This window comes from Hyla sarda, unplaced genomic scaffold (assembly GCF_029499605.1).
Source record: "Hyla sarda isolate aHylSar1 unplaced genomic scaffold, aHylSar1.hap1 scaffold_308, whole genome shotgun sequence".
Classification (NCBI taxonomy): Eukaryota; Metazoa; Chordata; class Amphibia; order Anura; family Hylidae; genus Hyla; species Hyla sarda.
In genome coordinates, this window is record NW_026609803.1 from 137,697 (window position 1) to 160,722 (window position 23,026).

Sequence of the window (23,026 nt, forward strand, 5' to 3'; positions counted from 1 at the left end):
TACTTTAGTTCTAATGCTATGGTCTGCTGATTTAGGGTCAGGACATTTCATCTAGCGATGGACTTTTAGGAACATGACCCCTGGGGATGTGATGTGAGGGGTTAATCCTCATATAACACTCCCTGCAGGTTGGATCCCAGTTTATTAAAAGAACCATGGGCCGGTGAAGAACGTGCTTCAGATCTCCCCGACTTACATTATAACTCCTCTCCAGATGCTTGTAGTGGTGCCACTGTGCAGAACCACGTATCATTCCCCACCCCCCTCATGATGTCATCTGCACACAATACATGACACAGACAACACTTTGTGGAAAAGTTGAATTTTACTCTTATAAAAAGATCCTGAGAAAGAAGACACAATACAAGTGCAGGAACAAGACAACCTCCACATAAAGCAGGCACAGGACAACCTCCTCATGGGCAGGATCAGAACAACCTCCTCATGGGCAGGCACAGGACAACCTTCTCACAGGGAGCAGCTGTCTTCACAGTCTCTGCCGCTCTGGAACAGGTGGTAGACACTGACCATGGGGAACATTACTAGGGCCCCCAGTAGAGAACCGGCCTGGATGACAGCACCACACCACAGGAGGGCGCTGTGCCCAGCTTCATGGAGAAGGCTGCCAATCACCACCTTCAGGTACGACAGGAGACCCAAAAAGAGAGACCAAGACAAAACCTGCCGAGACAAATCACCAAGTTACACCAGGAAAATGTGCAGTGGAGGCGGGACAAGAATGATGGGAGTGATACATTGTCTGATAGGAGATTAGATTGATCTCCTGGGGTCAGGGATGATGGGAGTGATACATTGTATGATAGGAGATTAGATTGTGATCTCCTGGGGTCAGGGATGATGGGAGTGATACATTGTATGATAGGAGATTAGATTGTGATCTCCTGGGGTCAGGGATGATGGGAGTGATACATTGTATGATAGGAGATTAGATTGTGATCTCCTGGGGTCAGGGATGATGGGAGTGATACATTGTATGTGATAGATTAGATTGTGAGCTCCTGGGGTCAGGGATGATGGGAGTGATACATTGTATGATAGGAGATTAGATTGTGAGCTCCTGGGGTCAGGGATGATGGGAGTGATACATTGTATGATAGGAGATTAGATTGTGAGCTCCTGGGGTCAGGGATGATGGGAGTGATACATTGTCTGATAGGAGATTAGATTGATCTCCTGGGGTCAGGGATGATGGGAGTGATACATTGTATGATAGGAGATTGGAATGTGAGCTCCTGGGGTCAGGGATGATGGGAGTGATACATTGTATGATAGGAGATTAGATTGTGATCTCCTGGGGTCAGAGATGATGGGAGTGATACATTGTATGTGATAGGAGATTAGATTGTGATCTCCTGGGGTCAGGGATGATGGGAGTGATACATTGTATGATAGGAGATTAGATTGTGATCTCCTGGGGTCAGGGATGATGGGAGTGATACATTGTATGATAGGAGATAAGATTGTGATCTCCTGGGGTCAGGGATGATGGGAGTGATACATTGTATGATAGGAGATTAGATTGTGATCTCCTGGGGTCAGGGATGATGGGAGTGATACATTGTATGATAGGAGATTAGATTGTGATCTCCTGGGGTCGGGGATGATGGGAGTGATACATTGTATGATAGGAGATTATATTGTGATCTCCTGGGGTCAGGGATGATGGGAGTGATACATTGTCTGATAGGAGATTAGATTGTGATCTCCTGGGGTCAGGGATGATGGGAGTGATACATTGTATGATAGGAGATTAGATTGTGAGCTCCTGGGGTCAGGGATGATGGGGGTGATACATTGTATGATAGGAGATTAGATTGTGAGCTCCTGGGGTCAGGGATGATGGGAGTGATACATTGTATGATAGGAGATTAGATTGTGAGCTCCTGGGGTCAGGGATGATGGGAGTGATACATTGTATGATAGGAGATTAGATTGTGAGCTCCTGGGGTCAGGGATGATGGGAGTGATACATTGTATGTGATTAGATTGTGAGCTCCTTGGGTCAGGGATGATGGGGGTGATACATTGTATGATAGGAGATTAGATTGTGAGCTCCTGGGGTCAGGGATGATGGGAGTGATACATTGTATGATAGGAGATTAGATTGTGATCTCCTGGGGTCAGGGATGATGGGAGTGATACATTGTATGATAGGAGATTAGATTGTGATCTCCTGGGGTCAGGGATGATGGGGGTGATACATTGTATGATAGGAGATTAGATTGTGATCCCGGGGTCAGGGATGATGGGGGTGATACATTGTATGATAGGAGATTAGATTGTGAGCTCCTGGGGTCAGGGATGATGGGGGGTCCACCTTCTTTGAGTTCTTTGGTTTTACTTAGTGCATAATTAAAAAAACTAAAATCTGGTTCTTAGAAGGTCTTAAACACCCATCAGATTTCATCATATTCTCATTTATTTAACAAATAACACACCGAAATGCAGAAGGTAGTGTGTGGCCTGAAACCAAGCTACCATGTGTTTATTAATGGCTGTGCAATGTTTCTGAGATCAGCAATATCATGCGGCCATTGGTGACCACTAAGGGGTTGGTTTTGTCCACATGTGTTCACAAGCCTGTGGGATGTGTTTTTTTTCTAGTTTCATAGGAATTAAGAGGGTAAGTAACTGCAAGGTGCTGCTAATGGAAAGCCCTTGATTCACTGATCATCATCAATGTGGACGCCTTTGGTCTGGAGCTATCAGGTGCGCGAGATCTAAGCCTTTTTTGTTATTATACAAATGAGGCTTAGTGCCTAAATCTGAGCGCTAGAAAGAACTATGGAGATCATACAGGTATCCCCACAATCCTATTCGCCCGATCTAGCCTTGGGCCTATTTACACCCCTGAGTCCCTGTTGGCAGGTTCACTTAAAAAAAAAAATCTGACAAGGTGCTTACTGCTGCCCCATATGTCTGTGTCAGGATTTGTCCAGAGCAGAAGAAACCTCTCTACAGCTCTAAACAGGACTGGAGTTCCTTTAAATAGAAGTCATTTACTGATCTGTAGAACTTTCTGGTACCAATTATTCTGAAAACAAGATCTAGAAGTAGAATGAATGAGCACTCACCACCAGCATTGTCCATTTGCCTCTTGACAAAGCCACAGCCGTGGCAAAACATTGTGGCAAAACATTTAGTTGGTTGGTATATTTAGGGTATTAGTGACCACCTATGGTGGTCTATAGTTAATTTAAGGCTAGTACTGAGCTCAGGAAGGGGCATGTCTAAGGCTAGTACTGAGCTCAGGAAGGGGCATGTCTAAGGCTAGTACTGAGCTCAGGAAGGGGCATGTCTAAGGCTAGTACTCAGCTCAGGAAGGGGCATGTCTAAGGCTAGTACTGAGCTCAGGAAGGGGCATGTCTAAGGCTAGTACTGAGCTCAGGAAGGGCCATGTCTAAGGCTAGTACTGAGCTCAGGAAGGGGCATGTCTAAGGCTAGTACTGAGCTCAGGAAGGGGCATGTCTAAGGCTAGTACTGAGCTCAGGAAGGGGCATGTCTAAGGCTAGTACTGAGCTCAGGAAGGGGCATGTCTAAGGCTAGTACTGAGCTCAGGAAGGGGCATGTCTAAGGCTAGTACTGAGCTCAGGAAGGGGCATGTCTAAGGCTAGTACTGAGCTCAGGAAGGGGCATGTCTAAGGCTAGTACTGAGCTCAGGAAGGGGCATGTCTAAGGCTAGTACTGAGCTCAGGAAGGGGCATGTCTAAGGCTAAAACTGAGCTCAGGAAGGGGCATATCTAAGGCTAGTACTGAGCTCAGGAAGGGGCATGTCTAAGGCTAGTACTGAGTTCACAAGGGGCATGTCTAAGGCTAGTACTGAGCTCAGGACGGGACATGTCTAAGGCTAGTTCTGAGCTCAGCAAGGGGCATGTCTAAGGCTAGTACTGAGCTCAGGAAGGGGCATGTCTAAGGCTAGTACTGAGCTCAGGAAGGGGCATGTCTAAGGCTAGTAATAAGCTCAGGAAGGGGCATGTCTAAGGCTAGTACTGAGCTCAGGAAGGGGCATGTCCAAGGCTAAAATTGAGCTCAGGAAGGGGCATGTCTAATGCTAGTACTGAGCTCAGGAAAGGGCATGTCTAAGGCTAGCATTGAGCTCAGGAAGGGGCATGTCTAAGGCTAGTACTCAGCTCAGGAAGGGGCATGTCTAAGGCTAGTACTGAGCTCAGGAAGGGGCATGTCTAAGGCTAGTACTGAGCTCAGGAAGGGGCATGTCTAAGACTAGTACTGAGCTCAGGAAGGGGCATGTCTAAGACTAGTACTGAGCTCAGGAAGGGGCATGTCTAAGACTAGTACTGAGCTCAGGAAGGGGCATGTCTAAGGCTAGTAATGAGCTCAGGAAGGGGCATGTCTAAGACTAGTACTGAGCTCAGGAAGGGGCATGTCTAAGACTAGTACTGAGCTCAGGAAGGGGCATGTCTAAGACTAGTACTGAGCTCAGGAAGGGGCATGTCTAAGGCTAGTACTGAGCTCAGGAAGGGGCATGTCTAAGGCTAGTACTGAGCTCAGGAAGGGGCATGTCTAAGGCTAGTACTGAGCTCAGGAAGGGGCATGTCTAAGGCTAGTACTGAGCTCAGGAAGGGGCATGTCTAAGGCTAGTACTGAGCTCAGGAAGGGGCATGTCTAAGGCTAGTACTGAGCTCAGGAAGGGAAATATCTAAGGCTAGTACTGAGCTCAGGAAGGGGCATGTCTAAGGCTAGTACTGAGCTCAGGAAGGGGCATGTCTAAGACTAGTACTGAGCTCAGGAAGGGGCATGTCTAAGGCTAGTACTGAGCTCAGGAAGGGGCATGTCTAAGGCTAGTACTGAGCTCAGGAAGGGGCATGTCTAAGACTAGTACTGAGCTCAGGAAGGGGCATGTCTAAGGCTAGTACTGAGCTCAGGAAGGGGCATGTCTAAGACTAGTACTGAGCTCAGGAAGGGGCATGTCTAAGGCTAGTACTGAGCTCAGGAAGGGGCATGTCTAAGGCTAGTACTGAGCTCAGGAAGGGGCATGTCTAAGACTAGTACTGAGCTCAGGAAGGGGCATGTCTAAGACTAGTACTGAGCTCAGGAAGGGGCATGTCTAAGGCTAGTACTGAGCTCAGGAAGGGACATGTCTAAGGCTAGTACTGAGCTCAGGAAGGGGCATGTCTAAGGCTAGTACTGAGCTCAGGAAGGGGCATGTCTAAGACTAGTACTGAGCTCAGGAAGGGACATGTCTAAGGCTAGTAATGAGCTCAGGAAGGGGCATGTCTAAGGCTAGTACTGAGCTCAGGAAGGGGCATGTCCAAGGCTAGCACTGAGCTCAGGAAGGGGCATGTCTAAGGCTAGTACTGAGCTCAGGAAGGGGCATGTCTAGAGCTCAGGAAGGGGCATGTCTAAGGCTAGTACTGAGCTCAGGAAGGGGCATGTCTAAGGCTAGTACTGAGCTCAGGAAGGGGCATGTCTAAGGCTAGTACTGAGCTCAGGAAGGGGCATGTCTAAGGCTAGTACTGAGCTCAGGAAGGGGCATGTCTAAGACTAGTACTGAGCTCAGGAAGGGGCATGTCTAAGACTAGTACTGAGCTCAGGAAGGGGCATGTCTAAGGCTAGTACTGAGCTCAGGAAGGGGCATGTCTAAGGCTAGTACTGAGCTCAGGAAGGGGCATGTCTAAGACTAGTACTGAGCTCAGGAAGGGGCATGTCTAAGACTAGTACTGAGCTCAGGAAGGGGCATGTCTAAGGCTAGTAATGAGCTCAGAAAGAGGCATGTCTAAGGCTAGTACTGAGCTCAGGAAGGGGCATGTCTAAGGCTAGTACTGAGCTCAGGAAGGGACATGTCTAAGGCTAGTACTGAGCTCAGGAAGGGGCATGTCTAAGGCTAGTACTGAGCTCAGGAAGGGGCATGTCTAAGGCTAGTACTGAGCTCAGGAAGGGGCATGTCTAAGGCAAGCACTGAGCTCAGGAAGGGGCATGTCTAAGGCTAGTACTGAGCTCAGGAAGGGGCATGTCTAAGACTAGTACTGAGCTCAGGAAGGGGCATGTCTAAGACTAGTACTGAGCTCAGGAAGGGGCATGTCTAAGGCTAGTAATGAGCTCAGGAAGGGGCATGTCTAAGGCTAGTAATGAGCTCAGGAAGGGGCATGTCTAAGGCTAGTACTGAGCTCAGGAAGGGGCATGTCTAAGGCTAGTACTGAGCTCAGGAAGGGGCATGTCTAAGGCTAGTACTGAGCTCAGGAAGGGGCATGTCTAAGGCTAGTACTGAGCTCAGGAAGGGGCATGTCTAAGGCTAGTACTGAGCTCAGGAAGGGGCATGTCTAAGGCTAGTACTGAGCTCAGGAAGGGGCATGTCTAAGGCTAGCACTGAGCTCAGGAAGGGACATGTCTAAGGCTAGTACTGAGCTCAGGAAGGGGCATGTCTAAGGCTAGTACTGAGCTCAGGAAGGGGCATGTCTAAGGCTAGTACTGAGCTCAGGAAGGGGCATGTCTAAGGCTAGTAATGAGCTCAGGAAGGGGCATGTCTAAGGCTAGTACTGAGCTCAGGAAGGGGCATGTCTAAGACTAGTACTGAGCTCAGGAAGGGGCATGTCTAAGGCTAGTACTGAGCTCAGGAAGGGGCATGTCTAAGGCTAGTACTGAGCTCAGGAAGGGGCATGTCTAAGGCTAGTACTGAGCTCAGGAAGGGGCATGTCTAAGGCTAGTACTGAGCTCAGGAAGGGGCATGTCTAAGGCTAGTACTGAGCTCAGGAAGGGGCATGTCTAAGGCTAGTACTGAGCTCAGGAAGGGGCATGTCTAAGGCTAGTACTGAGCTCAGGAAGGGACATGTCTAAGGCTAGCACTGAGCTCAGGAAGGGGCATGTCTAAGGCTAGTACTGAGCTCAGGAAGGGGCATGTCTAAGGCTAGTACTGAGCTCAGGAAGGGGCATGTCTAAGGCTAATACTGAGCTTAGGGAGGGGCATGTCTAAGGCTAGTACTGAGCTCAGGAAGGGGCATGTCCAAGGCTAAAATTGAGCTCAGGAAGGGGCATGTCTAATGCTAGTACTGAGCTCAGGAAAGGGCATGTCTAAGGCTAGCACTGAGCTCAGGAAGGGCCATGTCTAAGGCTAGTACTGAGCTCAGGGAGGGGCATGTCTAAGGCTAGTACTGAGCTCAGGAAGGGGCATGTCTAAGGCTAGTACTGAGCTCAGGAAGGGGCATGTCTAAGGCTAGTACTGAGCTCAGGAAGGGGCATGTCTAAGGCTAGTACTGAGCTCAGGGAGGGGCATGTCTAAGGCTAGTACTGAGCTCAGGAAGGAGAATGTCTAAGGCTAGTACTGAGCTCAGGAAGGGGCATGTCTAAGGCTAGTACTGAGCTCAGGAAGGGGCATGTCTAAGGCTAGTACTGAGCTCAGGAAGGGGCATGTCCAAGGCTAGTACTGAGCTCAGGAAGGGGCATGTCTAAGGCTAGTACTGAGCTCAGGAAGGGGCATGTCTAAGGCTAGTACTGAGCTCAGGAAGGGGCATGTCTAAGGCTAAAACTGAGCTCAGGAAGGGGCATATCTAAGGCTAGTACTGAGCTCAGGAAGGGGCATGTCTAAGGCTAGTACTGAGTTCACAAGGGGCATGTCTAAGGCTAGTACTGAGCTCAGGAAGGGGCATGTCTAAGGCTAGTAATAAGCTCAGGAAGGGGCATGTCTAAGGCTAGTACTGAGCTCAGGAAGGGGCATGTCCAAGGCTAAAATTGAGCTCAGGAAGGGGCATGTCTAATGCTAGTACTGAGCTCAGGCAAGGGCATGTCTAAGGCTAGCATTGAGCTCAGGAAGGGCCATGTCTAAGGCTAGTACTGAGCTCAGGGAGGGGCATGTCTAAGGCTAGTACTGAGCTCAGGAAGGGGCATGTCTAAGGCTAGTACTGAGCTCAGGAAGGGGCATGTCTAAGGCTAGTACTGAGCTCAGGGAGGGGCATGTCTAAGGCTAGTACTGAGCTCAGGAAGGGGCATGTCTAAGGCTAGTACTGAGCTCAGGAAGGGGCATGTCTAAGGCTAAAACTGAGCTCAGGAAGGGGCATGTCTAAGGCTAGTACTGAGCTCAGGAAGGGGCATGTCTAAGGCTAGCACTGAGCTCAGGAAGGGGCATGTCAAAGGCTAGTACTGAGCTCAGGTAGGGGCATGTCTTAAGGCTAGTACTGAGCTCAGGAAGGGGCATGTCTAAGGCTAGTACTGAGCTCAGGACGGGACATGTCTAAGACTAGTACTGAGCTCAGGAAGGGGCATGTCTAAGGCTAGTACTGAGCTCAGGAAGGGGCATGTCTAAGGCTAGTACTGAGCTCAGGAAGGGGCATGTCTAAGACTAGTACTGAGCTCAGGAAGGGGCATGTCTAAGGCTAGTACTGAGCTCAGGAAGGGGCATGTCTAAGGCTAGTACTGAGCTCAGGAAGGGGCATGTCTAAGGCTAGTACTGAGCTCAGGAAGGGGCATGTCTAAGACTAGTACTGAGCTCAGGAAGGGGCATGTCTAAGGCTAGTACTGAGCTCAGGAAGGGGCATGTCTAAGGCTAGTACTGAGCTTGGTATGTAAAAACTTAGAATTCAAAGACCGCATACTTTTTTCACAACTGTACACATAGCGATACTCACCACCAAGGCTACACCCGCTGTGCTTCCCAACAGGGGAGGGCATGGACTGAGAGCGGCCAGGGCCATCAGATAACCCCCGAACACAACGCCCACCGCCATGATCACCCCGAGGCCCAGAGAGGACCTGAAAGAAAAGACATTATGGATAAACACATCAACCTGTGACCACCATTGTCATAAGATCATTCCCAACCAACAAGAGAGTGAGGCCCCCTAACATATCCCAACCCCAAATCCTTCTTAGGCTACTTACACACTGCCTTTGCTCTCAGTCAAGAATGGCTGTCAAACTCTCTTGTTTTGTTTGGAGTTTGATAGCCGTCATTATGACGGGTAACAGCGGGTCCCGATAGACCCCATTAAAGTCAATGGGTTCAGTCAGGCACCGCTGTTGCGACCATCACATAGAGCTGTGGGCTTTAAACTGCAGCCCTCCAGATGTTGCAAAACTACAACTTCCAGCATGCCCAGAAAATAGTTGTCTGTCCAGGCATGGACGAAGTTATAGTCTTGCAACATCTGGAGGGATGCAGTTTAGAGATCGCTGGCATAGAGCATCTACTAGACGACTGTGTGAGAGTGAATGCCGTGACCATCACAAGATCAGTCCAAAATATGTCTGGAATGTATAAAAACAGAGTCACATGGGGAGCTGGAGCAGGATCAGGGGCCCAGACTCGCTGTTAATAAATAATACTTAATCTCATGTATCCGCCATTAATCTCTATAATACATGGAGGAGAGGGCAGTGAATCTACAGGGAAAAGATTAACTCACTCACAGGATTATCGCACTGTTCTCCTGAAATACTCTGTACTGCTGTGGACCCTGCTCCTCCACTATATAACTCTCACCCTGTGACCTCTACATGATCAGTACACTCCTCTCCTGAAATACTCTGTACTGCTGTGGACCCTGCTCCTCCACTATATAACTCTCACCCTGTGACTTCTACATGATCAGTACACTCCTCTCCTGAAATACTCTGTACTGCTGTGGACCCTGCTCCTCCACTATATAACTCTCACCCTGTGACCTCCACATGATCAGTACACTCCTCTCCTGAAATACTCTGTACTGCTGTGGACCCTGCTCCTCCACTATATAACTCTCACCCTGTGACCTCTACATGATCAGTACACTCCTCTCCTGAAATACTCTGTACTGCTGTGGACCCTGCTCCTCCACTATATAACTCTCACCCTGTGACTTCTACATGATCAGTACACTCCTCTCCTGAAATACTCTGTACTGCTGTGGACCCTGCTCCTCCACTATATAACTCTCACACTGTGACCTCCACATGATCAGTACACTCCTCTCCTGAAATACTCTGTACTGCTGTGCACCCTGCTCCTCCACTATATAACTCTCACCCTGTGACCTCTACATGATCAGCACACTCCTCTCCTGAAATACTCTGTACTGCTGTGGACCCTGCTCATCCACTATATAGCTCTCACACTGTGACCTCCACATGATCAGTATATTCCTCTCCTGAAATACTCTGTACTGCTGTGGACCCTGCTCATCCACTATATAACTCTCACCCTGTGACCTCTACATGATCAGTACACTCCTCTCCTAAAATACTCTGTACTGCTGTGCACCCTGCTCCTCCACTATATAACTCTCACCCTGTGACCTCTACATGATCAGTACACTCCTCTCCTAAAATACTCTGTACTGCTGTGGACCCTGCTCCTCCACTATATAACTCTCACCCTGTGACCTCCACATGATCAGTATATTCCTCTCCTGAAATACTCTGTACTGCTGTGGACCCTGCTCATCCACTATATAACTCTCACCCTGTGACCTCCACATGATCAGTACACTCCTTTCCTGAAATACTCTGTACTGCTGTGGACCTTGCTCCTCCACTATATAACTCTCACCCTGTGACCCCCACATGATCAGTACACTACTCTCCTGTATACTCTGTACTGCTGTGGACCCTGCTCCTCCACTATATAACTCTCACCCTGTGACTCCCACATGATCAGAACACTCCTCTCCTGAAATACTCTGTACTGCTGTGGACCCTGCTAATCCACTATATAACTCTCACCCTGTGACCTCCACATGATCAGTATATTCCTCTCCTGAAATACTCTGTACTGCTGTGGACCCTGCTCCTCCACTATATAACTCTCACCCTGTGACCCCTACATGATCAGCATACTCCTCTCCTGAAATACTCTGTACTGCTGTGGACCCTACTCATCCACTATATAACTCTCACCCTTTGACCTCCCACATGATCAGTATATTCCTCTCCTGAAATACTCTGTACTGCTGTGGACCCTGCTCCTCCACTATATAACTCTCACCCTGTGACCCCCACATGATCAGTACACTACTCTCCTGTATACTCTGTACTGCTGTGGACCCTGCTCCTCCACTATATAACTCTCACCCTGTGACTCCCACATGATCAGAACACTCCTCTCCTGAAATACTCTGTACTGCTGTGGACCCTGCTCCTCCACTATATAACTCTCACCCTGTGACTTCTACATGATCAGTACACTCCTCTCCTGAAATACTCTGTACTGCTGTGGACCCTGCTCCTCCACTATATAACTCTCACACTGTGACCTCCACATGATCAGTACACTCCTCTCCTGAAATACTCTGTACTGCTGTGCACCCTGCTCCTCCACTATATAACTCTCACCCTGTGACCTCTACATGATCAGCACACTCCTCTCCTGAAATACTCTGTACTGCTGTGGACCCTGCTCATCCACTATATAGCTCTCACACTGTGACCTCCACATGATCAGCACACTCCTCTCCTGAAATACTCTGTACTGCTGTGGACCCTGCTCCTCCACTATATAACTCTCACCCTGTGACCTCCACATGATCAGTACACTCCTCTCCTGAAATACTCTGTACTGCTGTGGACCCTGCTCATCCACTATATAACTCTCACCCTGTGACCTCTACATGATCAGTACACTCCTCTCCTAAAATACTCTGTACTGCTGTGGACCCTGCTCCTCCACTATATAACTCTCACCCTGTGACCTCCACATGATCAGTATATTCCTCTCCTGAAATACTCTGTACTGCTGTGGACCCTGCTCATCCACTATATAACTCTCACCCTGTGACCTCCACATGATCAGTACACTCCTTTCCTGAAATACTCTGTACTGCTGTGGACCTTGCTCCTCCACTATATAACTCTCACCCTGTGACCCCCACATGATCAGTACACTACTCTCCTGTATACTCTGTACTGCTGTGGACCCTGCTCCTCCACTATATAACTCTCACCCTGTGACTCCCACATGATCAGAACACTCCTCTCCTGAAATACTCTGTACTGCTGTGGACCCTGCTAATCCACTATATAACTCTCACCCTGTGACCTCCACATGATCAGTATATTCCTCTCCTGAAATACTCTGTACTGCTGTGGACCCTGCTCCTCCACTATATAACTCTCACCCTGTGACCCCTACATGATCAGCATACTCCTCTCCTGAAATACTCTGTACTGCTGTGGACCCTACTCATCCACTATATAACTCTCACCCTGTGACCTCCCACATGATCAGTATATTCCTCTCCTGAAATACTCTGTACTGCTGTGGACCCTGCTCCTCCACTATATAACTCTTACCCTGTGACCCCCACATGATCAGTACACTACTCTCCTGTATACTCTGTACTGCTGTGGACCCTGCTCCTCCACTATATAACTCTCACCCTGTGACTCCCACATGATCAGAACACTCCTCTCCTGAAATACTCTGTACTGCTGTGGACCCTGCTCATCCACTATATAACTCTCACCCTGTGACCTCCACATGATCAGTATATTCCTCTCCTGAAATACTCTGTACTGCTGTGGACCCTGCTCCTCCACTATATAACTCTCACCCTGTGACCCCTACATGATCAGCATACTCCTCTCCTGAAATACTCTGTACTGCTGTGGACCCTACTCATCCACTATATAACTCTCACCCTGTGACCTCCCACATGATCAGTATATTCCTCTCCTGAAATACTCTGTACTGCTGTGGACCCTGCTCCTCCACTATATAACTCTCACTCTGTGACCCCTACATGATCAGCATACTCCTCTCCTGAAATACTCTGTACTGCTGTGGACCCTGCTTATCCACTATATAACTCTCTTCAAGAGCTGTCATGTCTCTGGTGTCCCCCTTACTAATGTCCTCCATGCAGGGTGTCTCTATCTCATCCTGGGGCCTTGTACTCTCTTCAGAGCTGTCATGTCTCTGGTGTCCTCCTTACTAATGTCTTCCATGCAGGGTGTCTCTATCTCATCCCGGGGCCTTGTACTCTCTTCAGAGCTGTCATGTCTCTGGTGTCCTCCTTACTAATGTCCTCCATGCAGGGTGTCTCTATCTCATCCCGGGGCCTTGTACTCTCTTCAGAGCTGTCATGTCTCTGGTGTCCCCCTTACTAATGTCTTCCATGCAGGGTGTCTCTATCTCATCCTGGGGCCTTGTACTCTCTTCAGAGCTGTCATGTCTCTGGTGTCCTCCTTACTAATGTCCTCCATGCAGGGTGTCTCTATCTCATCCCGGGGCCTTGTACTCTCTTCAGAGCTGTCATGTCTCTGGTGTCCTCCTTACTAATGTCTTCCATGCAGGGTGTCTCTATCTCATCCCGGGGCCTTGTACTCTCTTCAGAGCTGTCATGTCTCTGGTGTCCTCCTTACTAATGTCCTCCATGCAGGGTGTCTCTATCTCATCCCGGGGCCTTGTACTCTCTTCAGAGCTGTCATGTCTCTGGTGTCCCCCTTACTAATGTCTTCCATGCAGGGTGTCTCTATCTCATCCCGGGGCCTTGTACTCTCTTCAGAGCTGTCATGTCTCTGGTGTCCTCCTTACTAATGTCTTCCATGCAGGGTGTCTCTATCTCATCCCGGGGCCTTGTACTCTCTTCAGAGCTGTCATGTCTCTGGTGTCCCCCTTACTAATGTCCTCCATGCAGGGTGTCTCTATCTCATCCCGGGGCCTTGTACTCTCTTCAGAGCTGTCATGTCTCTGGTGTCCCCCTTACTAATGTCTTCCATGCAGGGTGTCTCTATCTCATCCTGGGGCCTTGTACTCTCTTCAGAGCTGTCATGTCTCTGGTGTCCTCCTTACTAATGTCCTCCATGCAGGGTGTCTCTATCTCATCCCGGGGCCTTGTACTCTCTTCAGAGCTGTCATGTCTCTGGTGTCCTCCTTACTAATGTCTTCCATGCAGGGTGTCTCTATCTCATCCTGGGGCCTTGTACTCTCTTCAGAGCTGTCATGTCTCTGGTGTCCCCCTTACTAATGTCTTCCATGCAGGGTGTCTCTATCTCATCCCGGGGCCTTGTACTCTCTTCAGAGCTGTCATGTCTCTGGTGTCCTCCTTACTAATGTCTTCCATGCAGGGTGTCTCTATCTCATCCCGGGGCCTTGTACTCTCTTCAGAGCTGTCATGTCTCTGGTGTCCCCCTTACTAATGTCCTCCATGCAGGGTGTCTCAGGACTGAGAACACACTTTGACAGCTGTACCAGTCAGTGACCATCGGTCTCTATACAGATTATTTTCCCATGTCCTGTCCCTCCAGAATCTGGAGACATTGCCTTCATGGTGCTGGTTTTGCTGAGACCCAGGACTCCTTAGCAGCGGGACCTTCTGAATATCCTATAATAAGGGGCACACAGGCTGTCTCTGAGAGACAGAGGACATATCTAAAGATGTGTCATAGTAGGAGGAGAATACGAACAGTAATTACAGAATTTCTATTTCATAATAGCTGCAAGTGTATAAGTGTAAAAAAAGCCAAATTAAATTGTTGGTTTAATATCATAGCAGCTAGTGGATTGAAACAATTTTTATTTTTGAGGTTTTCGTTTTTTCTCTCTGCCTTCTAATAGACATAACTCTTTGTTTTCCACCTAGAGATCCATATGAAGGCTTGTTTTTTTGGCGTCATCAATTGTACTTTGTAAAGACATCACGTATTTTACCACCAAATGTACAGTGAAACAAACAATTATTATTAGGGCAAAACTGAAGAAAAAAAAAATACCTGATCATTTTGTTGCTTTTGGGGGGCTTCTGTTTCTACCCAGTGCACTTTTCGGTTACAATGACACACTGGGGTTTATTTACTAAGAGTGTTGTGTAGGTTTCTTTGTGGGTTTGGATTTCCGTCTGGTATTTCCCCAAGGGATTTACTTTCCCTACATTTTGCACTTTTCCCTACGTTTTGCTTTTTTTTTTTACAACGGTTCTGATCTGTCGGGTTTTCCTCAGCTCAAATCCACCACATTTTCTGTGGAAACCATAGTAAATATGTTGGGATTTTTCAAAACTGTCGGGGACACGCCCCTTTTGTCGGGGCCGTGCCCACTATCCCGTGACCACGCCCCATTTCGGGGTTTCCTTGTAAAAATGTAGGGTTTTGGTTTTTTTGGTTGCAAATTGTGTTGCAAGGGACCAGCGACACAATTTGGGCGCAAAACCCAACAAAGAGTCGGGATCATGTTTGGAATAAAGATAATGGGGTTTATTTACTTAGGTCTATACAATTAAAATGATAACCAATTTATTTAGGTTTAGTTTTTTTGTTTTTGTAATACTTTAAAAAATTTGTAATATTTTGTATGAAAATTTGTATGCTTAACCCCTTAAGGACTCAGCGTTTTTCTGTTTTTGCATTTTCATTTTTTCCTCATCACCTTCTAAAAATCATAACACTTTCAATTTTGCACATAAAATTCCATATTATGGCTTATTTTTGCGCCACCAATTCTACTTTGCAGTGACATTAGTCATTTTATCAAAAAATCCAAGGCGAAATGGAAAAAAAATTCATTGTGCGACAAAATTGAAGAAAAAAAAGTCATTTTGTAACTTTTGGGGCCTTCCGTTTCTACGCAGTGCATTTTTCGGTAACAATGACACCTAATCTTTATTCTGTAGGTCCATACGGTTAAAGTGATCCCCTACTTATATACCGTATTTATCGGGGTATACCACGCACCAGCCGATAACACGCAACCTCATTTTTACAAGGACATTTGGGTAAAAAAAGTTTACCCAAATATCCTTGGTAAAATGAGGGTGCGTGTGTGTGCGCGCATGTGTATACCCTGATAGACTGTTTCTGACCCCGCAGTAGCCCCCAGGAAAGGCTGGGGGAGAGAGGCCGTCGCTGCCCGCTTCTCTCCCCCCTGCCTCTCTTGGGGTCTAGAGTCCTGCTGCCGCCGCTTCTCTCCCCCTGCCTCTCTTGGGGTCTAGAGTCCTGCTGCCGCCGCTTCTCTCCCCCTGCCTCTCTTGGGGTCTAGAGTCCTGCTGCCGCCGCTTCTCTCCCTCTGCCTCTCCTGGGGTCTAGAGTCCTGCTGCCGCCGCTTCTCTCCCCCTGCCTCTCTTGGGGTCTAGAGTCCTGCTGCCGCCGCTTCTCTCCCTCTGCCTCTCCTGGGGTCTAGAGTCCTGCTGCCGTCGCTTCTCTCCCCCTGGCTCTCTTGGGGTCTAGAGTCCTGCTGCCGCCGCTTCTCTCCCCCTGGCTCTCTTTGGGTCTAGAGTCCTGCTGTCGCCGCTTCTCTCCCCCTGCCTCTCTTGGGGTCTAGAGTCCTGCTGCCGCTGCTTCTCTCCCCCTGCCTCTCTTGGGGTCTAGAGTCCTGCTGCCGCCGCTTCTCTCCCCCTGCCTCTCTTGGGGTCTAGAGTCCTGCTGCCGCCGCTTCTCTCCCTCTGCCTCTCCTGGGGTCTAGAGTCCTGCTGCCGCCGCTTCTCTCCCCCTGCCTCTCTTGGGGTCTAGAGTCCTGCTGCCGCCGCTTCTCTCCCCCTGCCTCTCTTGGGGTCTAGAGTCCTGCTGCCGCCGCTTCTCTCCCCCTGCCTCTCTTGGGGTCTAGAGTCCTGCTGCCGCCGCTTCTCTCCCCCTGCCTCTCTTGGGGTCTAGAGTCCTGCTGCCGCCGCTTCTCTCCCTCTGCCTCTCCTGGGGTCTAGAGTCCTGCTGCCGCCGCTTCTCTCCCCCTGCCTCTCTTGGGGTCTAGAGTCCTGCTGCCGCCGCTTCTCTCCCTCTGCCTCTCCTGGGGTCTAGAGTCCTGCTGCCGTCGCTTCTCTCCCCCTGGCTCTCTTGGGGTCTAGAGTCCTGCTGCCGCCGCTTCTCTCCCCCTGGCTCTCTTTGGGTCTAGAGTCCTGCTGTCGCCGCTTCTCTCCCCCTGCCTCTCTTGGGGTCTAGAGTCCTGCTGCCGCTGCTTCTCTCCCCCTGCCTCTCTTGGGGTCTAGAGTCCTGCTGTCGCCGCTTCTCTCCCCCTGCCTCTCTTGGGGTCTAGAGTCCTGCTGCCGCCGCTTCTCTCCCCCTGCCTCTCTTGGGGTCTAGAGTCCTGCTGCCGCCGCTTCTCTCCCCCTGCCTCTCTTGGGGTCTAGAGTCCTGCTGCCGCCGCTTCTCTCCCTCTGCCTCTCCTGGGGTCTAGAGTCCTGCTGCCGCCGCTTCTCTCCCCCTGCCTCTCTTGGGGTCTAGAGTCCTGCTGCCGCCGCTTCTCTCCCTCTGCCTCTCCTGGGGTCTAGAGTCCTGCTGCCGTCGCTTCTCTCCCCCTGGCTCTCTTGGGGTCTAGAGTCCTGCTGCCGCCGCTTCTCTCCCCCTGGCTCTCTTTGGGTCTAGAGTCCTGCTGTCGCCGCTTCTCTCCCCCTGGCTATCCAGAGACTGCAGCAACCACTGCCCCATTACCTCTCCCATCCCCGGTTTTATAATTACCTGTTCCCGGGGTCGGGTCCAAGCTGCTTCTGGCTCCGGAGGCGTCCTTCGCTGTCACTGTGCGCCGGGCCACTGACTGTGACATCACGTCGAAGACTTCACTCGTCATTGCGCAGCACATAGCAACGACGCAGAAGACGCCGGAGCCAGAAGCAGCGCGGACCCGACCCGGGAACAGGTAATTATTAAACCGGGGATGGGGAAGGCAATAGGGCAGTGGCGGCGGCGGTCTCTGGACCCCAGAATAGGCAGGGGCAGAGAATCGGGCAGTGACGGCAGGTCTTTGGCCCTGCAAAAGCCGCTGCAGTTCATTGATTTAAAGCACCCGCTTTAAATCATTGAACTGAAGCGGCTTATCGGTGTATAACATGCAGATAAGACTTTAGGCTAAAAAATTTTGCCTAAAAAATGCGTGTTATACGCTGATAAATACGGTAGGATTGATTTTGTCGTACTTCAAAAAAAAATAATCATAACTACATGCAGGGAAATTTATATGTAAAAAATTCTCATCTTCTGACCCCTATAACTTTTTTATTTTTCCGCGTATGGGACGGTATGAGGGCTCATTTTTTGCGTCGTGTTCTGAAGTTTTTAGCGGTACCATTTTTTTTATTGATCGGACTTTTTGATCGCTTTTTATTCATTTTTTCATGATATAAAAAGTGACCAAAAATACGCTATAGACCGTGCGGTTTAATTTACGATATATATATTTATAGTTCGGACATTTACGCACGCAGCGATACCACATGTTTATTTTTTTTTTTTATATGGGAAAAGGGGGGTGATTAAAACTTTTATTAGGGAAGGGGTTAAATGACCTTTTATTAACTTTTGTTTTTCACTTTTTTTTTTTTTTTTGCAGTGTTATAGCTCCCATAGGGGGCTATAACACTGTACACACTGATCATTGTTATCCCATAGGAGACTTTAACACTGATCACACTGATCTTTTACCCTGATCCCTGCAAAGCCATAGCTTTGCATGGATCAGCGTTCTAGGGGCTCGATTGCGCAAGCCTGTTGCTTAGGTTTGGAGCATTCAAACGCCGATCGGACGTGACGGAGCAAGGTAAGGGGGTCTCCGCTCGCGTCCTAGCTGATCGGGACATCGCAATTTTATCGCTATAATCCCAATCAGCCCAACTGAGCTACAGGGAAGCTTTTACTTTAGTTTTGGACGCGGCGATCAACTTTGATTGCCGCATCTGAAGGGTTAATAGAGCGCGGCACAACGATCTGTGCCGCGCGCGATTAGCCCAGGGTCAAGGCTATCATTAGCAGCCGGGACTGAACCGGTATAATGCAGGGTCACGGCTATAACACTCTTATTTTTCTGTTTACGAGGATGTAGAGGGCTCATTTTTTTTTGCATTGATCTTAAGTTTTTATCAGGACCAAAGGGATTAAAGATGGGGAAGTTCAATCTTTTACAGCTGATAGCCAGCCTGTGGATCATGTCCTTGAGGTGGTCACAGCCCCGCCCCAGTATGAAATCACAGATATAATGACATGTGATCACAGCCCCTCCCCCTGTATGACCTCACTGATATAATAGTAATATAATGACGTGATCACAGCCCCGCCCCCCGTATGACATCACTGATATAATATAATAGTAATATAATGACATGTGATCACAGCCCCGCCCCCTGTATGACATCACTGATATAATATAATAGTAATATAATGACGTGAAAACAGCCCTGCCCCCTGTATGACATCACTGATATAATATAATAGTAATATAATGACATGTGATCACAGCCCCGCCCCCTGTATGACATCACTGATATATATATATAATAGTAATATAATGACATGTGATCACAGACCCGCCCCCTGTATGACATCACTGATATAATATAATAGTAATATAATGACATGTGATCACAGCCCCGCCCCCTGTGTGACATCACTGATATAATATAATGACGTGATCACAGCCCCGCCCCCTGTATGACATCACTGATATAATATAATAGTAATATAATGACGTGAAAACAGCCCTGCCCCCTGTATGACATCACTGATATAATATAATAGTAATATAATGACATGTGATCACAGCCCCGCCCCCTGTATGACATCACTGATATATATATATAATAGTAATATAATGACATGTGATCAGCCCCGGCCCCTGTAAAACATTACTGATATAATAGTAATATAATGACACAGCCCCTCCCCCTGTATGACATCACTGATATAATGTAATGACGTGATCACAGCCCCACCCCTTGTATGACATCACTGATATAATATAACATGTGATTAAAGCCCCGCCCCCTGTATGACATCACTGATATAACATAATAGTAATAAAATGACATGTGATCACAGCCCCGCCCCCTGTATGACATCACTGATATAATAGTAATATCATGACATGAGATCACAGCCCCGCCCCCTGTATGACATCACTGATATAATAGTAATATAATGACATGTGATCACAGCCCCGCCCACTATATGACATCACTGATATAATAGTAATATAATGAAACAGCCCCGCCCCCCCGTATGACATCACTGATATAATATAATGGTAATATAATGACATGTGATCACAGCCCCGCCCCCTGTATGACATCACTTATATAATATAATAGTAATAAAATGACGTGATCACAGCCCCGCCCCCTGTATGACATCACTGATATAATATGACATGTGATCACAGCCCTGCCCCCTGTATGACATCACTGATATAATATAATAGTAATATAATGACATGTGATCACAGCCCCGCCCCCTGTATGACATCACTGATATAATATAATAGTAATATAATGACATGTGATCACAGCCCTGCCCCCTGTATGACATCACTGATATAATATAATAGTAATATAATGACATGTGATCACAGCCCCGCCCCCTGTATGACATCACTTATATAATATAATTTGAGTGGCATTGGGGCCGCTCTGCCGGTGGGTCGTTCCCGCCCCCTGTGGGCATTGGTGTTGCGGCGGTGGTGGTCGCCGCTCGGTGCTGCGCCATTTTATGCTAGGGACGTTAGGGACCCACTCTAAATAGGTGGCCTTGACGTGGCGAGTGGGCTTGTACTTTTTGATCAAAAATGTATACTAACAACCTGTTAGTTTTTGATATTATGCTGAGAAGCAATCAGATCATTATACAAGATTGTAGATGTGCACCATGTCTGTTTTTCTACCCGAATTCACATTGTGATTTCTATCCCCTCTTTTTTTTGTTTGAACATGTTGTCTGCACTCTTCCCCACCCCCTCAGCCCAACCCTATATAAGTAGTAGTTAGCTACACATGGGTCATTTCTTTCCTAGCAGCCTCCCAGTCTGACTGAGAGAGCATGGTAAGTGAGCTATTACACCTTGTTCACACTGGTGTGGTGCCGTGCGGTGTCCGTTGCTGCCGTGGCGCCGTGTCTGCGGGGGGGTGCGGCCCATAGACTGGTTTGAGTGGCATTGGGGCCGCTCTGCCGGTGGGTCGTTCCCCCCTGTGGGCATTGGTGTTGCGGCGGTGGTGGTCGCCGCTCGGTGCTGCGCCATTTTATGCTAGGGACGTTAGGGACCCACTCTAAATAGGTGGCCTTGACGTGGCGAGTGGGCTTGTACTTTTTGATCAAAAATGTATACTAACAACCTGTTAGTTTTTGATATTATGCTGAGAAGCAATCAGATCATTATACAAGATTGTAGATGTGCACCATGTCTGTTTTTCTACCCGAATTCATAATAGTAATAAAATGACATGTGATCACAGCCCCGCCCCCTGTATGACATCACTGATATAATATGACATGTGATCACAGCCCTGCCCCCTGTATGACATCACTGATATAATATAATAGTAATATAATGACATGTGATCACAGCCCCGCCCCCTGTATGACATCACTGATATAATATAACGTGATCACAGCCCGCCCCCTGTATGACATCACTGATATAATAGTAATATAATGACATGTGATCACAGACCCGCCCCCTGTATGACATCACTGATATAATATAATAGTAATATAATGACATGTGATCACAGCCCCGCCCCCTGTATGACATCACTGATATATATATATAATAGTAATATAATGACATGTGATCAGCCCCGGCCCCTGTAAAACATTACTGATATAATAGTAATATAATGACACAGCCCCTCCCCCTGTATGACATCACTGATATAATGTAATGACATGTGATCACAGCCCCACCCCTTGTATGACATCACTGATATAATATAACATGTAATTAAAGCCCTGCCCCCTGTATGACATCACTGATATAACATAATAGTAATAAAATGACATGTGATCACAGCCCCGCCCCCTGTATGACATCACTGATATAATAGTAATATAATGAAACAGCCCCGCCCCCCGTATGACATCACTGATATAATATAATGGTAATATAATGACATGTGATCACAGCCCCGCCCCCTGTATGACATCACTTATATAATATAATAGTAATAAAATGACATGTGATCACAGCCCCGCACCCTGTATGACATCACTGATATAATATGACATGTGATCACAGCCCTGCCCCCTGTATGACATCACTGATATAATAGTAATATAATGACATGTGATCACAGCCCCGCCCCCTGTATGACATCACTGATATAATATAATAGTAATATAATGACATGTGATCACAGCCCTGCCCCCTGTATGACATCACTGATATAATAGTAATATAATGACATGCGATCACAGCCCCGCCCCCTGTATGACATCACTTATATAATATAATAGTAATAAAATGACATGTGATCACAGCCCCGCCCCCTGTATGACATCACTGATATAATATGACATGTGATCACAGCCCTGCCCCCTGTATGACATCACTGATATAATATAATAGTAATATAATGACATGTGATCACAGCCCCGCCCCCTGTGTGACATCACTGATATAATATAATGACGTGATCACAGCCCTGCCCCCTGTATGACATCACTGATATAATATAATAGTAATATAATGACATGTGATCACAGCCCCGCCCCCTGTATGACATCACTGATATATATATAATAGTAATATAATGACATGTGATCAGCCCGCCCCCTGTAAAACATTACTGATATAATAGTAATATAATGACACAGCCCCTCCCCCTGTATGACATCACTGATATAATGTAATGACATGTGATCACAGCCCCACCCCTTGTATGACATCACTGATATAATATAACATGTGATCACAGCCCCGCCCCCTGTATGACATCACTGATATAATAGTAATATAATGACATGAGATCACAGCCCCGCCCCCTGTATGACATCACTGATATAATAGTAATATAATGACATGTGATCACAGCCCCGCCCCTTGTATGACATCACTGATATAATATAACATGTGATCACAGCCCGCCCCCTGTATGACATCACTGATATAATAGTAATATAATGACATGTGATCACAGACCCGCCCCCTATATGACATCACTGATATAATAGTAATATAATGACATGTGATCACAGACCTGTCCCCTGTATGACATCACTGATATAATAGTAATATAATGACATGTGATCACAGACCCGCCCCCTGTATGACATCACTGATATAATAGTAATATAATGACATATGATCACAGACCCGCCCCCTGTATGACATCACTGATATAATAGTAATATAATGACATGTGATCACAGACCCGCCCCCTGTATGACATCACTGATATAA

General features: G+C 47.7%; 1 protein-coding gene across 1 annotated transcript in view; it reads right to left on the reverse strand.

Moving 5' to 3' along the window:
- Positions 1–312: 312 nt before the first annotated feature.
- Positions 313–23,026, reverse strand: part of LOC130328481 (solute carrier family 52, riboflavin transporter, member 2-like) — a 64,823-nt gene continuing 42,109 nt past the window's right edge. Inside the window, exons 4-5 of the mRNA XM_056553465.1 lie at positions 8,598–8,721; positions 313–681 (exon numbers count right to left, since the gene is read on the reverse strand). Coding sequence (XP_056409440.1) covers positions 469–681; positions 8,598–8,721 — 337 coding nt within the window. The 3' untranslated portion in view covers positions 313–468. The remainder of the gene's footprint in view (positions 682–8,597; positions 8,722–23,026) is intronic.